The 20,629-nt window shown below is 41.2% G+C and overlaps 1 protein-coding gene across 2 annotated transcripts in view; it reads right to left on the bottom strand.

Annotated features, from left to right (window-relative positions):
* LOC119916317 (ankyrin repeat and fibronectin type-III domain-containing protein 1) overlaps positions 1-20,629 on the bottom strand; it is a 138,264-nt gene that overhangs the window by 115,510 nt on the left and 2,125 nt on the right. For both annotated transcript variants that reach the window (XM_038736293.1, XM_038736292.1), the window contains exon 2: positions 18,602-18,689. In XM_038736293.1, the coding sequence (XP_038592221.1) occupies positions 18,602-18,618 (17 nt within the window). In that variant the 5' untranslated portion in view covers positions 18,619-18,689. The remainder of the gene's footprint in view (positions 1-18,601; positions 18,690-20,629) is intronic.

Consider the following 20,629-nt stretch of genomic DNA (forward strand, 5'->3'; position numbering starts at 1 on the left):
CTCACACACATTTCAAAAGTAATTTGAAATGTAACTACTCTGACCGAGAACTTGCTATGTTAAGACTGCTACTTCATATCCCCAGATTGTCTGGGAATTACTGAATGTAAAACCTGAAAGATTTATATCAACAACACCTACTGCCAATCTGCCCTTGAGCAAGGCACTTACAGAAACTACATTCTGTGCTGGAGCCTCTTAGCAATCAACAATAAAGAGTTGTCACTATTGCTGGGAAGCTCCGACTGTGAATGTGTGGGACTTTTGTGACAGGATGCTGCTTGAAAAGAGAGCACAAGGCAGACTTTGCCCAGAACAGCTCTTTCTCACTCTTCCTTTCGCTCCTTCTCCTCTATATCCAGTGTATCGACTTTATCCCCTCTATTTCTATCTATAGAAAAGCCTCTGTGTTTAACGGTGCGTCAGTAGGAAGAATCCATAGTAGACAGCACCATGCCTGACAGTACACATCCACTGCACCTCCAAATTTATGTAACACAATTGTTGCTCACACATGCATACAGACACATGCTTACATGCGCGCACACACACACACACACACACACACACGTGTATACAAACACCTGTATGCCTGACAGTCCTGTTTGTGTGCAGACATGCATAAATACACTGACAGATTATTTAAACCTGTTATTCAGATTGCCATAGTGTGGTGCTCTTTGATTGAAGGGACCAATCCTTTTTCTCTCCAATATAGGTTATATTCACACCCAATATAAACAAGTAAATATTATTAAATCATTCAATTGTGACAAAAACACTGAGACAATGAGAAAAAATTAAGGTGTGATGGACAATGAGAAATGATAGCATAATCTTTCTAAGACACAGCATACAAACATGTTCATTTTGAGAGAAATGAGAATGAAGGGAAACACAGAGGGACGTGACAATGCATGATTACAGCCATAGAGCCATGTAGCCTGGCATACCTGTGCACAGACACAGACACACAACGACATACACACAGGTTACCTGGCCTCTGCCACAGTGCAGCAGTAACTGCCACTGCGCTGCGAGCTCCTGCCCACCCGCAGCTCCTCTTGAGACTTACGGCGATTAAAGTAGTCTGTGAGTTTCCCAAAACTCGCCATCTTTCCCCTCTCCGCTCACCTCCAACTCCCTCTGTCCTCTTGCCTTCTTTCCCTTTGATCCGTAAAACACAAATATATAAAAAATGTTTCTGGCTCTGTTCTCAAAGCTCCTTGGTGCCCAACCTCTTGACTTGCAGTCTGCCTTCTTCTGCTTCTTCCTGGATTTCAGTGTCGCGGCTCAGCGTCAGCCGCAGGTCCGAGTCTCCCTGTGCTCCCTCATCCTATTGCGCTCAGCACTAAATGTGATGAAGAACAAGCCAAACCTCACTCTGCCTTTCTCTGCCTCTCTCCTCTTTCGATCGGTGGCTACTGCGTGCAGAGCGCATTCACTACATCTCTCAGAATAGTAACATTTGTAACTGCCTACCAATCGACACAGCAGGAGTGCCTCCTCACTGGCGAGCAAACAGGAAGGAGGAGAGAGAGAGAAAATGAGCGAGGGAGAGATGGTGGCTGAGCGTCGGTCTTGTGTGCTGGAGAAAGCAGAGCTGGTGGGAGAATATGAGCTGCTATGATGCTTGTATCTACGCCCAGCCCCCCCACCCTCTCTCTCTCTCTCTGTCTGTTTTTTTAGTACATACTCTCTGTGTTGCTCGCAAGCCCTCTCTCTCTCTCTCTGGTATGAATTCTTTCACATGACCGTTTGACTCTCGGTGAGCACACACACACACACACACACACACACACACACACCTGCAATCAAAGCTGGATAGCAGTATGAAACGGCTGAGCTTTGAGTGTATCACTCTGCCTCGCTCTCCACCTCTCTCTTCTGTTCCTCTCTCTCTATGGCACACACACACACATTCAACCTGAAGTGCACCTGCTCCACGACCATAACTTCCCCCTGCCTGTGTGTGTTTGTTTGTGTGAATGTGTGTTGTGTAAAAGGATAGCACTCCCTTTAGCTCTAATTTGATCAATAAAAAAAAACAAGCAGAGAGGTTTGGCCAGTTTGACCGGCTGGTGGCTCTGTGCATTTCTCTGAAGGAAATCCACACGCACGGATTAAAATGGAATGACAGGAGGACAGGGACAGCGAGGGAGCGAGAGGGCAAGGGAAGGAGGGAAAGGAAGTGTATGAGGAAGGAGGGAAAGGAGGTATAGAGGGAGGGCTCTTTGTGAAGAGCTCATTAGTGAGTGAATGTGTATGTGCGGCTCCCTCCCACACATCCAGACACCATACACACAGGCATTCCTCTTGCTATTCGTTGTCTCCTTCTCACTGTGCTTTTTTATCTATTTTCGAACAGGTGACCGTGGCTTCTTCTGCTCCCTCTCCCCTTTCTGCTTTCACTGTCAAAATCTGTGGGTCGTACCCTCCATTCCCTTTAGCTGCCTGCTTCTCCTTCCTTTCATCCATCTCCCGCCACAAGCCTCCCTTTTCTATACTTCTCATCCTCCTTCCCTCTCATCCCTGCTCTCACTCTCTTTCCCGCTTCTTTCCCTATATTCAACCAGCCAGAGGGTAGCTTCTAAATGATGTGGCATGTACATCATGCCGACTTGAGAAGTTATACACATCACAGCGCTAATGTGAATTGTAAATATACTATATATATGCACGGTAAATGGACTGTACTCGTATGACTCCTTTCTAGTCTTCCGACTACTCAAACCAATTTACATCTCACATTCGCCCCATTCACACACATTCATACTGCTCATTCAACTGCTCATCAGAAACAGAAATCCTCATCACACACACTCACACACAGACAGCACAACCATCGGGAGCAATTTGGGGTTGAGTATGTGGACATGCAAATTGGTGGAGCCGGAGATTGAATCACCAACCTCATCCTGATTAGTAACCGATTACTAATCAGTCATTAGTGGACAACAGGCTCTACCTCCTGAGCCACAGCTGCCCCTTATATATATATTGTGCAGGCAATTTGGGATGTATTGATGTATTGATCATTTTTAAAGATCTATGTGACTTCTGGACTCAAGAGTGACTCAGTGTGTGGCGTCAAGATTGTGGAATAACAAATATATAATTAATGATGTAACCTTTCACTGCGAGTGGCACGGTGGTCCAGTGGATGGCACTGTGGCCTCACAGCAAGAAGGTTGTAGGTTCAAACCCCGGGTTGCCCCAGCCATTCTGTGAGAAGCTTGCTTCCTCCCACCATCCAAGGACATGTGGGCTAGGTTAATTGGTGACCCTAAATTGTCCTTAGGTGTGAGTGTGACTAGTTGTTTGTGTGTGGACCTGTCCAGGGTTTACCAGATGTCAGCTGGGATTGACTCCAGCCCCCGCGACCTTGTACGCAGGATAAGCGTTTGACGATGGATGGGTGGATGGAACCTTTCACTTTGCTTGTCTATTAGTCTAGTAGTCGATCAAGATCAGAAAAGCCAGGTTTACTCAGATCAGCAGCAATCACAGTTGCTACAATCACACTGAACATGCATTGCATTTTTGGCAATGAACACCATAAGTGTGAATCACACAGCTCTTCCAGCTCAAATGGCACATTTATGAGCACAATTTTCTTCAGCTGTCTTGTTTTGCGTGTCCATGCAATCCATTTCCAAAAGATATTCCACTTACTATAATTTAAGACATGGAAAAACAGTAAATTCTTCCTTTTGAAAAGCTAGACAGATCAACAGTTTTTTTCTTGAAAAAAAATCATTCAACAATTAATCAGTTTTCAAAAATGTTGCCAATTACTTTTCTGTCAATCAGCTAATCAATTAATCACTTCAGCTCTAATCATCACAGTTTCAGAAAGCAAGAATATTAAAGGGCAGATTATTATGGTTGCCATGCAACTGTCCACATTAGCTAACCTTATTTAAAAATGTGGATAACAGTCAGAAATAGATCAGAATAGGTACAAGTGGTATAAGTGGTACATTTTATTATTTATTGCCCACTCCAGGTGCTGCAGTTTGTCTCTGATACTGACAGACGGAGGATGAAAAGTGTGCAAAGGAGACTACTTTGTGTGAAAGGTAGCTGAAGTGTAGACGGTTTCAAGTGCCCCAAAACGCACTTCATTGTAAACACAAGGAATACACATGTGATCAAATCACTGAAGATGCGTGACAAGTAGTACAGCAATGCTCTGAAGTGTGTCCACTGTGATTGGTTCCGGTTATGGGTGCCGGTTAAGCTACATTGCAGAACACTCCAGTAAAGATCAGTTACTGCCTAGACAGGTCAAAAAGAATCGTTATCAACAATTAATCAAGACGTAATTACATACACTGCCAAGACAAAACATATTCCTGTACCCTAATGCAGGGTAAAGGAATTTGTCTCAGTAACACTGGTGCAGAGACTGAGACTTTGACAATTACAGACTAGCCTATGTGTCTGTGTGTCGGTGTGTGTGCTTGTGTGTATCGCTGTGTGTGTTCTGCTACTGTTTGCAGAGCTGTGATCCCTCGCTGCTGTTAATTTTGTGTGAAAGGTGTGGGCTGCGTGAGCTTTGCAGGTTCCCATGCTAAAGAGTTCAGCTTATTGATCAGCCTCTGTCGTCTCCCTCTGTCTCGATCAAAATTCTCTTCATTCCCTCCCTCTGTGTCATGATTTGCACTGCCCCTTCACCGACTGCCCATTGATCTGAGAAGCAACATGGTCTGTCCATGGCCCAGGAGGAATTGTAATATTTCGATAAGAGCAGGGAGAGAGGGAGACAGGGGCTACCGAAGAAACAGAGATAGAAAAATTAGGTGAACATAGTGTAATATTGATGAGTGTAAAAGCCTCTGCATTCATCATCCTTGCTGACACCACAATATTATTCTTCAATTCATCTGCAGTAAGTTCATATACATTTGCAACACAGATTCATCAATTCTACGTATGAACTTCCTGTGCTGCAGCATTTTATTTTATTTTATTAACTATTTTTACAGATTTTTAGATTCACTCAAAGTCTGAAACTGTATCACTTGTAAACTGTAGCAGCCAATTTTCCCTTTTTTGGCCATATGGGAAAAATATACTTGGGATAGATGTAATTTGTAAATGTTAATATTTTTAAGGCATATTGAACAATTGTCTGCCACACTGATGTTATCCATACCTGCAATAGAGGCAGTGAAAAAAGTGAAAGGCTGATAGAAAAACATATAAAAAATGTCCTGAAGTTTCCACTCTGGGAAACAGAGAGAGTAAGAGTTAGTCAGGGAGACAGAGAGAGCGGGAGTTCGGAGGATTGAGTGAGTCACAGTGAAAGAGAAGGAATCTTGACAAAAAAGGATACGGCAGCAACGGAGCGAACAACAGGTCTCTGAGGGGAATTTACCACCACAGCGAGGAAGAGCTGAGCTCAAACTATTGACAGCTCGGGCTTCTTTTTGCTTTTAGTCTGCAGTTGGCTCTGAATGGTTTTTGACTGATAAATAAATCATAAACCACCATTTTTCTAGGGCTATTTTCATTCAAACACAAAAAACATCCTCACTCTGGCAACATCCATTTGGGATAGTAATACCTGACTGAGGAAAGTTGCTTCCACTCAACTAAAAATAGACTAGACTAATAGAGGTCATCTTTGGACAGTCACTAGAACTTTTAATGTAAATGCTGAATAATTCAATCATGATTTAGATTTAAATAAATTATTATCTATGACTTATTATTAAACCAACTGTCAAAACACACAGTCATTTTATTCAGATTTTAAGGCAATGCTACAACAATAAGCTATTTTCTCCCACAATTTGGTAATTGTTTTCCTCATGTGTGCAACAATCCCTGTTATTGCTGACGTCAGCGAGGGTAAACCATACGTGTCTGCACCTTTTTTTGCTTTATCCGTCAGACAGGAGTTTCACAGAACCAGAGCTTCTAGTGCAGCCACCGGAACATAATGCTTAACCAGGATTCAGTGTACAGACAAAGCCAAGGCACAGCTGTCAGGATCTGAACTGGGTCCCTCCAGTGGTGGATAGGAAGAAGAATCCAAGACCAGGCTGAATTCGTGGTCCTGTCCATTTAGGACTCCAGACAAACTTTTCATCTAGTAGCACTGGTTCTACCAACTTTCTTAATTGATCGCTCAAGCACATCATTTGGTCACACCACCACCAAAAATGCTCTACATAGTGGTTAGTCTGTAATTTGTTAATGCTAAGTGATAACTCATCAATAATCATAATATTTATGCATGCAGAAAAATCAGTCTATCATTTGAAAGTTTACTGTAGCAAGTCCAACGTTTCTTTAATGTCCTGCCCCAACCAGGCTGTGATTGGTTGGTTGAAGAAACTTAACATTGTCCAGCACATCGACTTCATGAAAAGTTGAACAACTGATAGGCTTATAGCTAAAATAGACAGCTAGCCAAACACAAACCTTCCTTATCTTCAAACTGTTGTCTTCTGTCTCACCGCTTCAGCTGCAGACGACGCATCTCTCTCTTGTTTTTGTATAACAAGCTGCCCAAGCACAGCAGAGTCACCGGGATTTCTGCCGGTGCCGGCGGCCAGTCAGACACTGTTTTGAACGATTCGTGGTGGGGCGGGGGCGATTACAATAGGTTTCAGTCTTTACTTGCACAGCCTACTCACACTTTAGGGGTAAGGGTGCTCCGATCGATGGGTTACCGATCATAATCGGCCGATAATGGCTTTAACTAGTTTGATCGGTGGTCGCTAAAAAGGCCGATAAGAAAAGCCGATCAGATGATGAAATACTGGCCAGACAAATTTTCAAGGGCAGCTAAAATGTTTCACTACGCTGTCTGAGCGGTTTTCAAAGCTACCTAGCACCAAAGTCCTTCTCAGACAAGAAGGGATTAATGCGCCCACATAATCATTTACAATTAGAGTTGAGCAGCAATCAGACAAGTGGAGCAAAACGCAGGAGGGATCATGTGAAACTGTCGCAGCTGTGCTCATCTCAGTCACACGCCACCCGCAACCGGAGTTTAACAGTTTAACGCATCAGGCAGAGAGAGAGACTGATCCTTCAGTGTGAGTTTCCTGATGCAAAGACTCAATCAGCTGACTGCCTCTCTCTCTCTGTTTTCGTAACAAAAACGGAGACTTTTCGCTACGTTTCCGCCTCCCCTCCAGATTAAAACGGTGAATCAGAAGATGTTTGTTTGAAAACGCTGCGGAACCGATGGACAAAACAGAGGATTTCATAAAACGATGACACACACTCACATTTGGTTTTGTGAGTCGGTCTTAAAAGTCATGCAAAGCAAAAACACGATGCTTTAAGGAGTTTTAGTTTTGGTATTTTTATTAAAATATAAGTACTGTGTAAATAACACTTAACAGTTAGCCTAGCATACTGTGCATATCGCTGTATTTACTTTGCGACAACTCCCAGTCTGTTTCCCGCCGCCGTCTCTCGTACTCCCGTGTTACTTTCAGTAACAGTTCCACTCCGTTGTCGGTCAATGCAAAAAAAGAAAAAAGCCTGGTGTGGTTCTTGGTCTGTATTAATTTCTTCTTTCGCTAAATCATCCGCTACTGTGGAGTAGACCATCTGCTTCGTGTTTACACTGGCACGCGCATGCCCAGTGTAGCTACCTGAACGGCCACTAGATGTGTGTTTTCAGTCGTATATAGACAGAGATCAACTCTGATATGTAGCTGAAACGCTGCTGAGGACGGAGAAGATCGTTTTCGTTATGAAACTGTTTTAAAAACGTAGCAGTGTGGATGTAGCCTCGCATTACCCCACTCCTCTCTACTCGTCTCATGTTAACCCTCCCGTTTTCCCCGTAAATCTCCCGTACTTTTAACCTTTATGAAATCAAATAAAAACCTTCTGGCCGTATTTAAAGTGTTTGCTATTCTCTTCTCTGGTAAAGTCGGTGGCAGCATAAGATATGTAGACTGTGCTTCCTGCACAAGGATTAAAAATGAAAACAATCCACTGAAATGATATAAGGCCTATAGCCTACTAATGGCAAACCATGTGAAAATATAATGAATATAGTAGCCTATGTAATATTAACAATTGACTGTATAATATGGAATTTACATTGTAGCCTATTTTTATTTTTTAAATTTTCTTTATTTTCAAATCTCACTGAAGGCAGTTATGACTCCTTTCTGTAGCCCTTCTCCCTCTCTCTGCTCCTCTCTCTCTCCTAAAGCCCACAGAACCTGCCTGAGCTTTCCAGAACAAAAAGCAGCTACTTCAGAGTTTATCATCAACTCATGATGCCTGTGCTTCTTTATCTCCTAAATATTTTGGCTACAGCCTTTTTTGTTGCAGTTTTTATGGTTGTAGTAAATTTATAAAGATGCTGTTTGTTCTGTTTTTGTAGTTTATTCCACAATAAAGCTATATTTGTTAAGCTATAAGATGTTCACAGTAACCAGGCAAAGGCTGCTATGGTTTAAGTCTCTAACACAGATTGAGTGGAATTTGTTGCCCATGTTTCCTGGCAATAAAATAAACAGTTGTCATTTCATGATACTTTATCATCTGTTAACTTTAACACTTAATACATTGTTTTTAGGACCAATTAAATAAATATACAGTATACTGTATAATGCTACATGATAAATAAAAGGCTCCAAATAGACCCAGTGATACGGCTTTCAGGGATCGGTGATCGGCCCAAAAAATCCTGATCGGAGCACCTTTACTTAGGGGCATTTGAGAAAGAAATGGTCACCCTGTAGAGCCCTGCACGTTAAACTCGCACGCGTGAGACCACGCGAAATTTTAACTCACGCACTCTTTAAAAATGGTCGCAGTCTGTAGTCTGGATTGATGCATCCAATCATGGACAAATAAAGCGGTGCCTATAGTGGTCAGATATTGTTGAAACAAAACTGCTTGATTTTGTTGGAGAGGAGAAACAACGTGGCATTCTTTGCAGACAACACAAACTTTGAAGAATAGGCTGGTAGTACCCAAGAGTTAACATGGTCAAAATACATGAAACCGGAACTGTCCCCCTTTTTTATTTCATAGATAATAACGTTGAATATTTTAATGACTTATTGACCACCAAACTGGACATGTTCCTGGTTTTCATTTCAGAAATCTGTTCACCGCACGCAATACCGGCTTGTGACATACTGAAGACAGATGATAAATATTCACCAAGCGCTCAGTCTGCAGACACCTCGATACATCACTCCCCTCTACAGCTCATTTGACAAGAGAGAAACAGCCAGGCATGGAGAAAGTAAAAGACAGTTTAAGAAAGCTTCTTCCTGTAATTACTGTGGCAGCACTCACCACCTCCCCGCTAGGATTAGTCAGACAGGACCATTCACAAGATGACACACACACACACACACGGAATCCAAGTAATTCACAGTAAAATGAACGGCATCATTTTGGAGCACATTGGAAGAATCTTTTAAATTCTCATGGAATGATAAGCACAGTCGACAGAACCAGACACAAACACATACACTCAGACACATCGCACACTTAGGATGAACACTGCCACTGTCTTTATGAGTCATCAGTAAAGGACCCTACCAAGCAGCCCCAGGATAATCTCCCTCTGTGCAGATATATGGATGTGTGTTGCTGGCTTGACGTCCCTACTGTGACCGAGCCATCACAAATTTTAACTTTCTTTTCTCCTTTCTTTTATCTTTAGTCACTTGTTCATTTGGCTCTAACTTTCTTTTCACTGCTGTCTATCTCTCTCTTAGTATACCCTCTTTGATCACAACCCTATAAAAACCTTGTACTCCTTTTAAAGGTGCATATAGTACATACTGTGTGAAGTGAGATGAGAAAGGTTACATTGGTACAAGACTTGCAGCTTGGTTCTACAGCCAATTACAACTACAGCTACCTGCTATAGGAGTAAAATCACACCTGTTAGGTCAGTGGGTCTCAAACTGTTTCTGTCATGAACCCTTTTGGAAAAAATTCGGCAGCAGCAAATTAGGAATATATAAACAACATTTTTTTGACGCTGAAACTAAAATGTAAATTGTAGAGTGCAGGGATGAACGCAGTAATGCTCTATGAATTACAATGGCACATAGTTAAAAACCTTTCCTATAAGCCTATCCAGCCTTTTTGCCGGTGGATCATCCATCCTTCACATATTCCTACATATTTAGAGGAGCTTGGCATTTCAATTCACGTTCATACAGAATTATTGACATGTGTTGATGCATGTGTGTCCGCCTGGTACATTCTGTACCCAGCTAAACGGGTGATCAGAGAGGAACAAACAACAGCTGGGTTCCGCATGATTCATATCCCCTACTGACATATTTTGTATTAGCAAAGAGGAAACATCTCTCAGTAATACAGTTTCACATTTACAAACACTAATATGTGCGCATACATTTTTGTTCCTCAGACAACAGGTATCACTCTTTGAAGCTAAGGGAGCATTAGCCTCACAACAAAGAGACAATGTTAAAAATCATGTTTGCCCTTGAGTACTGAGTCACAATGATCTCTGTCAAGTGTCATTCAATACTAAATCATGAACAAAGGTTGTTAAAGTAATTTGGTTAGCCATGTACTCTTCCTTTTATGGTAATTTATCTTCTTTTAAATACCATACTTGTTATAGCTGGTTTCAGGATGAAAAATGGTTTGTTTATAATAACACGTGCAAATGACTAAATCACTTTGTTTCCTTTCTCCTGAAAACCCTTCTTTGACATTTAATTAATTTTTCTATTTATAGAAGACAATGTCTGCTTTAGTTTCTATAAATGCTCACATGTATGGACTACGTACAGTCTTGCACGGTTATTATTATTTTTGTTGTTGATTTAAATACCTCATGTTATAACCAATGGCTGCCTGGAAGATGGGAACATATAAAGTAGCATGCGGTTATGTATTCAATCTGTAGTAAATACAGTTGTTTGTTTTAAATATCCTTTGTGAACTGCATGGCGCAGTCAAATGATGGCCTGTGTCTGACCCCATGTCTGCGGAAGCCCATCTTACTTTGGCTCGCAGGAAAGCTTTTAAGTTAAAAGTGTGGGCATAGACAAATGTACACAAGCTTCCTGGAAACCAGCTAAGAATGCGAAAGAGTATCTGCTGACCTTATATGCAAAAAGCAATGATCAGCTGTGAATCAACTTTCTCTATCGCGGCTTTGTTTGGTAGCCTGACTACTTCCTTTCTTCACTTTATAAATTTCAGTGTCACCAAAGGGCTCTGAATTTTGTTAGGGATGATTCTCATCCAGCATCTCCCCTCTGTGAGAACTGCCTTCAGGGAGCAGACATAGTGGTTTGTTTTAAATGTGTGAGAGGATCAAAAGAAGAACACTCCCTAAGGCTAGTTGACTCTTGAGCAGTTACCCTTTGGCACTTTAAGGTACATGTCTCTAGCTTGTTGTCTTCTATGGTATTTTGTGTGTTTTCAGTAGACAATTTATATTGCAGTTATATCAGTATGCTCTGTTGTATGCTGTCTTCTCCATCCGTTGCACTGTGAGCTCACTAAAGCCAGTTCCTAAGTTCTTAATAACTTTTATTGTAAAGGCAACAAGGTTAACTTTGCTCACCATTTGCTTAAAACTGTATGTATTTTGAATAGAGCACTGTTCTTTAAAAGGACTAAATGAGCACTGTTCTATAAATACATTCACACACAGGCACAAACACACAGGTAATCATGCACACACACACACACCACAGTGGAATGCCAGAATTCTCTAAATTAATCATCCTCAGGGAGAATGGAAGTGCTCTGCCTGGACTTGGACCCAGACACCTATTTTCTATTTTGCTCTCTTCCTCTCTCCCTCCATTACTTCCTCTTTTTTTCCTACCCGTTTATCCATCTCTGCCTCTCTCACTCTATAATGTCACAATGCCCCTCCCAGTCTGCATAATGCCAGTCAGACACACTGCAATTTAGAGAGTCCTGAGAGCTGGTCTGAATAAAAGATGAGTATTGACTGCTGACTTTGAACTTCTCTTGAACTCCCTTAAACTACTTTGAACTCTAAAATTGCTTATGAATCATCACTTCCAGGAACTGTTTCTGTTAAAACCATACTCGTATCCAAAGAGGTTAGCCTCCAAGCCCTACATTTGAAAAGTGCAATTCATATACATACATAATACATTTGAAGGGTTGGGTTGTGAATATTCCCAAGTATACTAATTTTGTTCCAATCTTCCCATCCCTGCTTGAAAGTTCCTGTTCTCTGTTTCTAGCTTAATCCCCTTTATAGCAGCAAGTTAGTGTAGTGAACACCTTTACTGGGCTCAAGCCACCGTGTGTGCACACATCCGGTGTAGGTAAGTGTCCTTGAGCCACACAATAAATCTCAAACCGCTCTCACTTCTCTTTGAACATCCAGTGGATTTTACACAATTCAGAAGCAGTACATGGCAGAAGTGCATCACGACTACACGCGTCAGTGTTTTGACACAGGATTTTACTTGTTCCTCTATGCAATGAAATAAACTTGCAATTGATGCTGAGAATAATGTCATTCACCAAGCATGTGGGGTAAAGTAGTTGTATGTGACACTTTCAATACATCTCTGGGACAGAAACAGCAACACTAGGGGGCAACTATTACTTCCCAAAAAGGCACTGTCTCTTTCTTATTTCTATCTCTCTCTCCCCCTTTCAATCAAGTGACTGACGCGCACACAGTTGTTGACTTGTCTTTGTTTTTCTCTCACATAAACATCTCAGAAGAATATTTAACCTCACACCAGTGATTTCCTCACATTCACACACAAACACACACACACACACACCCTTTTTTGATGGAAGCCGACCACTGTTTCTGTTTTTGCTCACGTCTGATGTCTAGCCGACCGCCCTCCATGATTCATTATGCGGCAGTTCAGTTAAATTTGAACTGCGCTGTGTCGTTCTTCATTGTCACCATTGTCTAGAGAGTGATTAGGCTGCCGGTGCTGTATATATTTGTCTGTGCGTGTATATGTGGAGGCGGAGTGTTCGGCGTGAGATGAGTGCTCCTCCGGTGGTGGTCGCAACACTAAAACACAGTTTTTAGGATGAGTGGCTTGTGTTTTGTTCTTCATCTGATGCTAGCTACACACACACACACACACACACACACACACACACACACACACACACACACACACACACACACACACACACACACACACACACACACCAAAAGATATAATAACAAGAAAGAGACAACAGGAAAACATAATGACAATAAAAAGGACGTGTTAGCCTGTGGGGGCACCACATGTTTGTAGATGGTTTTCACAGCGTGCTGAGATCATGTCTATCTCCAGACACAGACATGAGACCTTCCAGCTATGCTGTTCGCACAGCCTCAGAGAATCAGAATCAGACACAGTCACTCACTAACACACAGACACACAGCATTCCCTGTGAGGCAGCAATAATCTGTTTTCTCAACCCAAATGCATGCAGCCGCCTGCCACTCAGCATGAATGCATTGTGATGAGCGCAAAATAAACAGGCACCTCAAGGACTGAATTGTGACAAATATAAACAGGCCAGCTAAACCGAAAAACAAAAACAGTAAAAAAAACAAGCAAACTGGTCTGACAGCACTGTCATTAGGCCAAACAAATCCTGAACCTGTGGCTTGATGAGAACGCTTTAAGTGGTTCCTAAGACAGCAGCGACTTTGTAATAATGACTTAATTTCACACCAAGCCTCTGTATTTTGCAGGACCAGACGAGGGGTGTGTAGATGTTTTATGTTTGTAGTTTGGTTGTAATGTGCCCTGGGCAAATAGTAATAATAATTGCTATAACGCTAAATGTAGCATGTCCTGCTTTATTGTTACTAAAATTATGATTTGAGTATAAAAAAAATTGCCAAGGAGGCCTTGAGATCTGGAGCACCCATCAATCCGCTTTTTAAAAAAAAGTGATCCACATAAATTGCTGCAAATGTAAAGGCTAGAAGTCTTAACATCGACTTGTTTGTGCACGCCTGTCTCTGTCAGTCTGACAGTTTAGCCCCCAAATGACCAATTAGGGCCCTTCTAGTTACCTGCTCACTGCGACAGATAGTATTTAATCAGTTCATCAGAGCGAAGATTAAGAAATAAACATCTTAACTAGGAATCGTTCTCTTCTTATCTGTTTACCTGCACAACATGAGTAAAACCCACAGAATTGCACGAGCCTAATGATATTTGTGACAAGTCTTATCTTACTCACATCGACAAACCAGCAACCTAAGTGAACTTAGAATCTTCTTTACTTATGTAACTTTCCATCATTTTAATCATCATTAAAACATCCCGTGACCACTGGAGCCGTATGAAAGCATCTGCACTTGTTTTAGGTTGTAATTTGTCACGCACCTGTGCATCACACTTGGGGTTTTGGAAACTCTGATTTCAACCTCAGCCCCGTGCCTCTGGTTTCTTAAATCTATACTGTGTAAAGCCCCCCAGTTGACTGTGGCCATTTCCTCTTCAAATAGCTTAGACCTCAATTTCCCTTACACTGATTTCCTTATGGAATGTGGGAATAAATCTAACATTGAAGCACCCGATCAGACTGCTGGCAGCTTAACCCCAGTGCAAGTAATTCAATCCCCAGAAAAGGGGACTGCTGTCTTTTTTATGTTTAATTTGCTCTGGCCAGCTGTTCCAGACAAATGACACCAATGTGCACGGAGACAAAGAGGGAAATGAATGAGCTGTTGAAAGCTTCCAAACATTGCTGCATGACGGCCATCTCCTTTATTTGTTGCCCAAGGCAACCATATCTAAACCTTGCAATACTTCATGTCACTTTATAGACAGTACATAAGACTCATCAAGTTGAAGTTTTGACTGCTGCTACAGTTTCCAGTGAAGAATGACCCTAACTATGATCCAGCATTGCTTAGGTCTGTGACAGCAATTTGATGATGACGATAGCGATGACGATGATGATGAAGATGACACTTTTATTGTCCCCAAATGGAACATGAATCATCTCCTATAGGCTATCAGTTTACATAGATACATTTCAGAATCCAACTACAAAACACATTAGTTTAAAAATAATAAACTAAAATAAACTTTCAACTCTTCAATAGTTCATTAAACTGTTGCTAAAAGCGAGGTACATTTTTAAACCTACACAAATAACGCAAATGCATCTGTGAACGTTTATCTTCATATCTGAAGCAATATTTGTCTAAAAAAACTAATTTGTCATTAAGAGGGCACGTGGTAAACAACTTGAATGTTAAAACGATCTGTCAATTAATTGAAAATTAATCAAACTATTTCGATAGTTGATATCGTATTTATTGTGCAAAAATGCCAAACATTCACTGGTTCCACCATCTCAAATGTGAGGATCTGGTTTATTTTTTTTCACTGAATATTGTTGGATTCTGGTCAGACAAAACATTTTACTGTTTGTCGTTTTTGGTGTCACATTGGGCTCTCAAAGGGCATTTTTCACTTTTAACTGACATTTTAAAGACTCAGCAATTAATCAAAAAACAATTGTTGTGGTTTGTCAGTGTGAATCTTTTTCAGATGTGTTTCTCCATTAATGACTCCACTAATAAGAGTTATAAAATATGTTCTATACATATCTAACATTTTGTTTGCACAGGATGTTTTTGTTGTTGTTTTATGCCAAAGAAATCCATTCAAGGGAAGAGAAGTCCCCCTGAGGAATCTAAGAGCCATATTTAAGTGTCTATCTCTTATGCAATGGCACTGTAGGGTATCCCATAGGAATAAATACCAATTCTTTTAAATCTAACACGACAATTTGGATGTGTAAATTTCTGATAATGGTCCCTTTTAGGTAAATGCCAGTGTTATCTTTGTAATACAAGTTAAATTGTGATGCAGAGGCAGGAGAATTATGAGGTTTCTAGAGTCCCACTGCTACAAAGCCGTCACCACACCTGCATTTAACTGTCAAGCCATGACAGGTTGCTCATGGGATATTAAAGAGTACAATCTAATATTGAGCCACACTTAATTCAGGAAGATCTGACTGATGTAATTTATGCAAGTTCCATTTTATTTGTGTTTGAGTAGTAGAAGAGCTACAAGCATAAGCAAATGCCCCTCTTAGGAGTTCAAAATTGCATGAAGACAGAGAAACTGTTAATGTAAAAAGATGTTATGAGGCATTAAAATGAAGTGGCATTATGGCCCACTCTCCTAAACTTAGATAAAGAAAACTGTTGCAATCACATTGTTGCTACAACTTCAGTTAAATGTATGCACTGGCAAGCAACAAACATCCTTAAAAAGATATCGATTTACAGTAAGAATGGAATGTGATACTGTTTAGACAGTCAACATTGAGTTCAGATGATAATGATAATATACAGTAACTACAACAGAACTCAACCTTTCATTCTAAAACTAATGGTTGTGTCTCCCTCTAGTGGCTGAATGTGAACACAGTTTACCACAAATATCAGTCCCTCCCTCATTATTATGCATGCAAGTGTCAAACAATTACTGGTTCTGCTTTTTACTCTTTATCTGGAAAAGACAAACACCATAACAATTATGCTGATTATTATAAATAATGGTGTGTGTGTGTGTGTGTGTGTGTGTGTGTGGTGGGGGGACAGACTTATGACACACATCACAAACACAAACACACACGCACACGCACACGCACGCACACACACACACACACACACACACACACACACACTTGTTACTCTATTCCTGTTATCTCATTGACATAATGCATTCCCTAGCCCCTTACCCTTCCCTTAACCATCACAACTACATACCTTACCCCTATCCTACCCCTAACCTTGACCTAATTGTAACCTTAATCATTAAACCAAGTAACCCTCAAACCTTAAATTTTTGTCCCCATGGTGTGCATTCATCCCACCGGGATTTAAAACATGAAACATACACACACACACACACCACGGTGATCATCAACATACTGTGACTCCAACAGAGTTTGTCTAACAACCAATCAGGTGTGTGCTTGTGTGCACATGTGCAACGTGTGTACAACTACAAGCATGAGTGTATGTGTGTGTACACTTGCATGGGGGTGCATTTATAGCCCCTTTCTTTCTTGCGATGACTCACCAGTGAGTCACAGGACAGCGGAGTTGCACAACTCAGGAACCCCTCGCTGTGCAGGTCGGTGCCGTAACCTCAGCATTAGGAGGAAGCCAGTCTCGTTGGCATAGGAAGAGCAGGGTGATTCACCAATCACTGATGTGTCACGGTGAATGTGAGACATGAGTGGGGCCAGTGCTGACATACTGTAAATGAATGGCTTCACTTGACAGGTTGAGGTGTAGGAGGAGTAGGAGGGAAAGCATGTAGGCACGTATCCCTTCCTAGGCACAGTCATGCGTATGAATTATACATGTTGCATCTACTCGCGCCAATGAGCGATAGGTATAATGAAGTAACAAGTGAGGAGTCTGTGATTCACACACATACCTGAATGTACAGTCACACTCACACACACACACACACACACACACACACACAGAAATCCAGAACTTACTGTATTTGCACACACACCCCAGAAACACAATTCCAACCCTGTTCCTGTTGTCTGCAGAATGTGTTCAGAAGAAGGGAAGAGGACATGCAGTAGAGCCAATAAGATACAACTTATCACACTCCACGCAGCCACAGCAGCACTGACAAAGAGGGGAGGGGATGTATTTACACAGGAAGCTACTATGTGGGGAAAGTAGAAAAGCTGGTTTTGATGGAGAACAACAAATAAAAGAAGCCGAGTATGAGGCAGATAGATAGATAGATAGATAGATAGATAGATAGATAGATAGATAGATAGATAGATAGATAAGAACGTATCTATCTATCTATCAGCTCCCCATCCCCCAACAGTGTGGGGTTGCCTTCATACAGTTTTGTTATCACTCCTCTGTGGCATCATTCCCAGGCTTTTTTAATCCCTCTGCTGACACATTTGTTTGTCTGACTCATGTTTGTGTTTGTGTTCTCCCAAGTTTATGTATAATTGTGTGCCTCAGTGGATTTGTGTATGCAACTGCTACCGAAATGTTGTAATTTTAAGTGTAATTATACATGGGTCTCTTTGTATTCCCTGCCCTCCCTGCTTCTAACCCGTGCTTCTCAGAAACGGCATTAATCAAATCAAACTGCAACCTTTTTGCATACTGGATGATGATATGTCCTGTTTGGCTAAAAACAGAAAATAACAGTCCTTCAAAATGCCCAGACATGTAGAGCTGTAAAGATTCAAGCACCTCATCAACCTGTCCAACTAAAACAGTTGAGAGACAGGTTGGAGAAACACAGATCATCTGTTTAGATGTCACCAGCTGCCAAAAGAGTTCTATCGTGCGACTGGGCTTGTTTTCCATTTCTTATATATATATATATATATATATATATCCCAAAGGCCTGCAGTGTTTTTGCAAGTCATATTGTACAGTATCCAAGAGACCCAGCAGGCTGAAGTAATCTGCTAGTATATATAGCTGAAAGGCTTCTCTAGTGGGCAACAGTTCCAGGAAGCCCCAAAATAAAGACAGGAAGTTAATTTAGAAAACACACTATGTTAACAAATGGTGTAAAACCAAGTGTCAAATAAGACAAATAGACATAATCTCTCTTACTCTATAAGTTGCTCCATTCCTGCACCCTGGGACTCCAGTGGCTCCCAGGTTTGAGTCCTCCTCTTGCAGCGTGACTTCTGGCTTTTACCTGGGAACATCACACACGTGTTAGCCTGGCACCAGTTAGCAGTTAGCATACACTTAAACGTATGATAAAGACAGAAAACTGATGAATAAGCTGTGTATCGTTCAATCATTCATCAAAATCATCATTCATTTTAAAAGTGGAGGTTTCATTGGTGTTTTTGGAAACAATACACACAACAATAACTTTGTCTTTTGTCTGTCCTCTATATCTGTCACCCTCTCTCTGTCTCTTTAAGGGCCTCTGTAGGCCTCTCTCAATCTTGAGGTGTTGAGTTTCAAAGTTGTCTTCATACTGTGTGATTTATGATGGAAACAGAGCTAGCCTTGGTTTCTCTGCTGTCCTCTGACTTTCCTGTATGTATTCACTGTCACTAACCAGGAACCCGTACCGCTACTTAACCATCTAAAAAATTTCAAGAAGCGCTGAAGCAAATAAATGTGGTCAGGATTATTAAGATCTCTCCATCTTTTTCAATTCATCCTGACAGAGGATCCTATTCAACTAGCATTACTTTTTGTCTGATTTTTCATTTGGTGTATTTGAACGGCAGTGCCATTGATTGACTTTTTAAATGTGCTTCACGGCATAGATATATTCTATTATGTTCTTCACACACACAGCGAAACTCCATTCAATAGAATGTGCATGGGAGCTTTAAAAACATTCGAAAGACTTTCTTAATCATCAAACCTTTCTCTACACCAATAACACTGACCTATTTCCCGCTCAAGAAAACATGCCATGAATCTAATTAATATTATTCATGTTAATGTGAGGTAATTATGCAGAGCTGCGGCACCTGGATAAACTGTGTATGGGTTTTTGGGTGGTGAAGCCTCTCTCGCCCCCAAGCCAGCATGTTAATTAAGCAGAACATCTGGCGAGAACGGAAACATACTGTCGAGCTGAGCCGACGGGACGCTTCCTTGATCCAAAGTGCTGAGTGTTTTTGAAAGGTGAACTTTAGTTAAATTTGGGATGTGCATTATCTCCTTGTGCCAAGGTCTGCTACAGTCAAAATTGATAAGCAGCCAATCCCGGCTTTCACTGATTTGAAAGGAAAATTCTGGCAAAGCAAGGACAGCGGCTGTTGACAGTGAGTGCCGCATTGTGCTGCAAGGTCAATTCTGGTTTTCACTATAATTAAATCACAAACATGACTGAAACTGCTGGCAGTTTGATTACTTTGCTACTTACACTTTCTGAAATGTGAAGATCGCTTGGTGTTCTCTATTTCATATCATTATAAGTTTAATTTCTTAAGATAAAAAATAAAGAAAAAAAATAAGTTTTTGTAACTGTGTTCCAGAATGGCAACGTTTGGGCAACAGACTGACAACCAGACAAGGCTGCTGACAGCTAAAAGGGCCAATAATACATCAAACAGCAGGGACAAAAGACAACAGAGGAAAAAGTTGTTATCTCACTAGGGTCTCAGCTTCATGAAGTGCTGCGGTTCGATCCAGATTTCCATCCGCTTACCATTTTGGTCATCATATGATTAGTGCCAAATAAACAAAGCTTTGCTTCTATGAACACCTGGTTTTGTGCTTCTCTTAAACCAAAGGGTCATCTGTCATTTATAACAGAATTAAGAAAAATAGACAAAAAGCAAATTATAAACATGTTTCATTTGTTTTTTCACATATCTGTACTGTATCTACCTTCTTTCCCTCACCAAAGTCCCTCACATTCACGGCTTTGCTTCCATCTAGTCATGCATACTAATCTGTGCTGTAACTTGGAGCAGAGGCCAGCCACTGCCTTCCTGTCCCATCAAACATGCATAAGAAACAGATGTATCTTTGATGTAGGCTTGTTCATGTTGCCCCATGTGCATGAGTGTATGAACTCTGTGTGTGTCTACTGTAAGTTTATGTGTCTTTGTCAGTCTCCCAGGCCCTGCGGGTCCAAGCCAAGCTGGGGAGATGCGGCTGCAT

This window comes from Micropterus salmoides, unplaced genomic scaffold (assembly GCF_014851395.1).
Source record: "Micropterus salmoides isolate LMB-PRFRI ecotype aquatic unplaced genomic scaffold, ASM1485139v1 Ms_hic_scaffold_21, whole genome shotgun sequence".
NCBI lineage: Eukaryota > Metazoa > Chordata > Actinopteri > Centrarchiformes > Centrarchidae > Micropterus > Micropterus salmoides.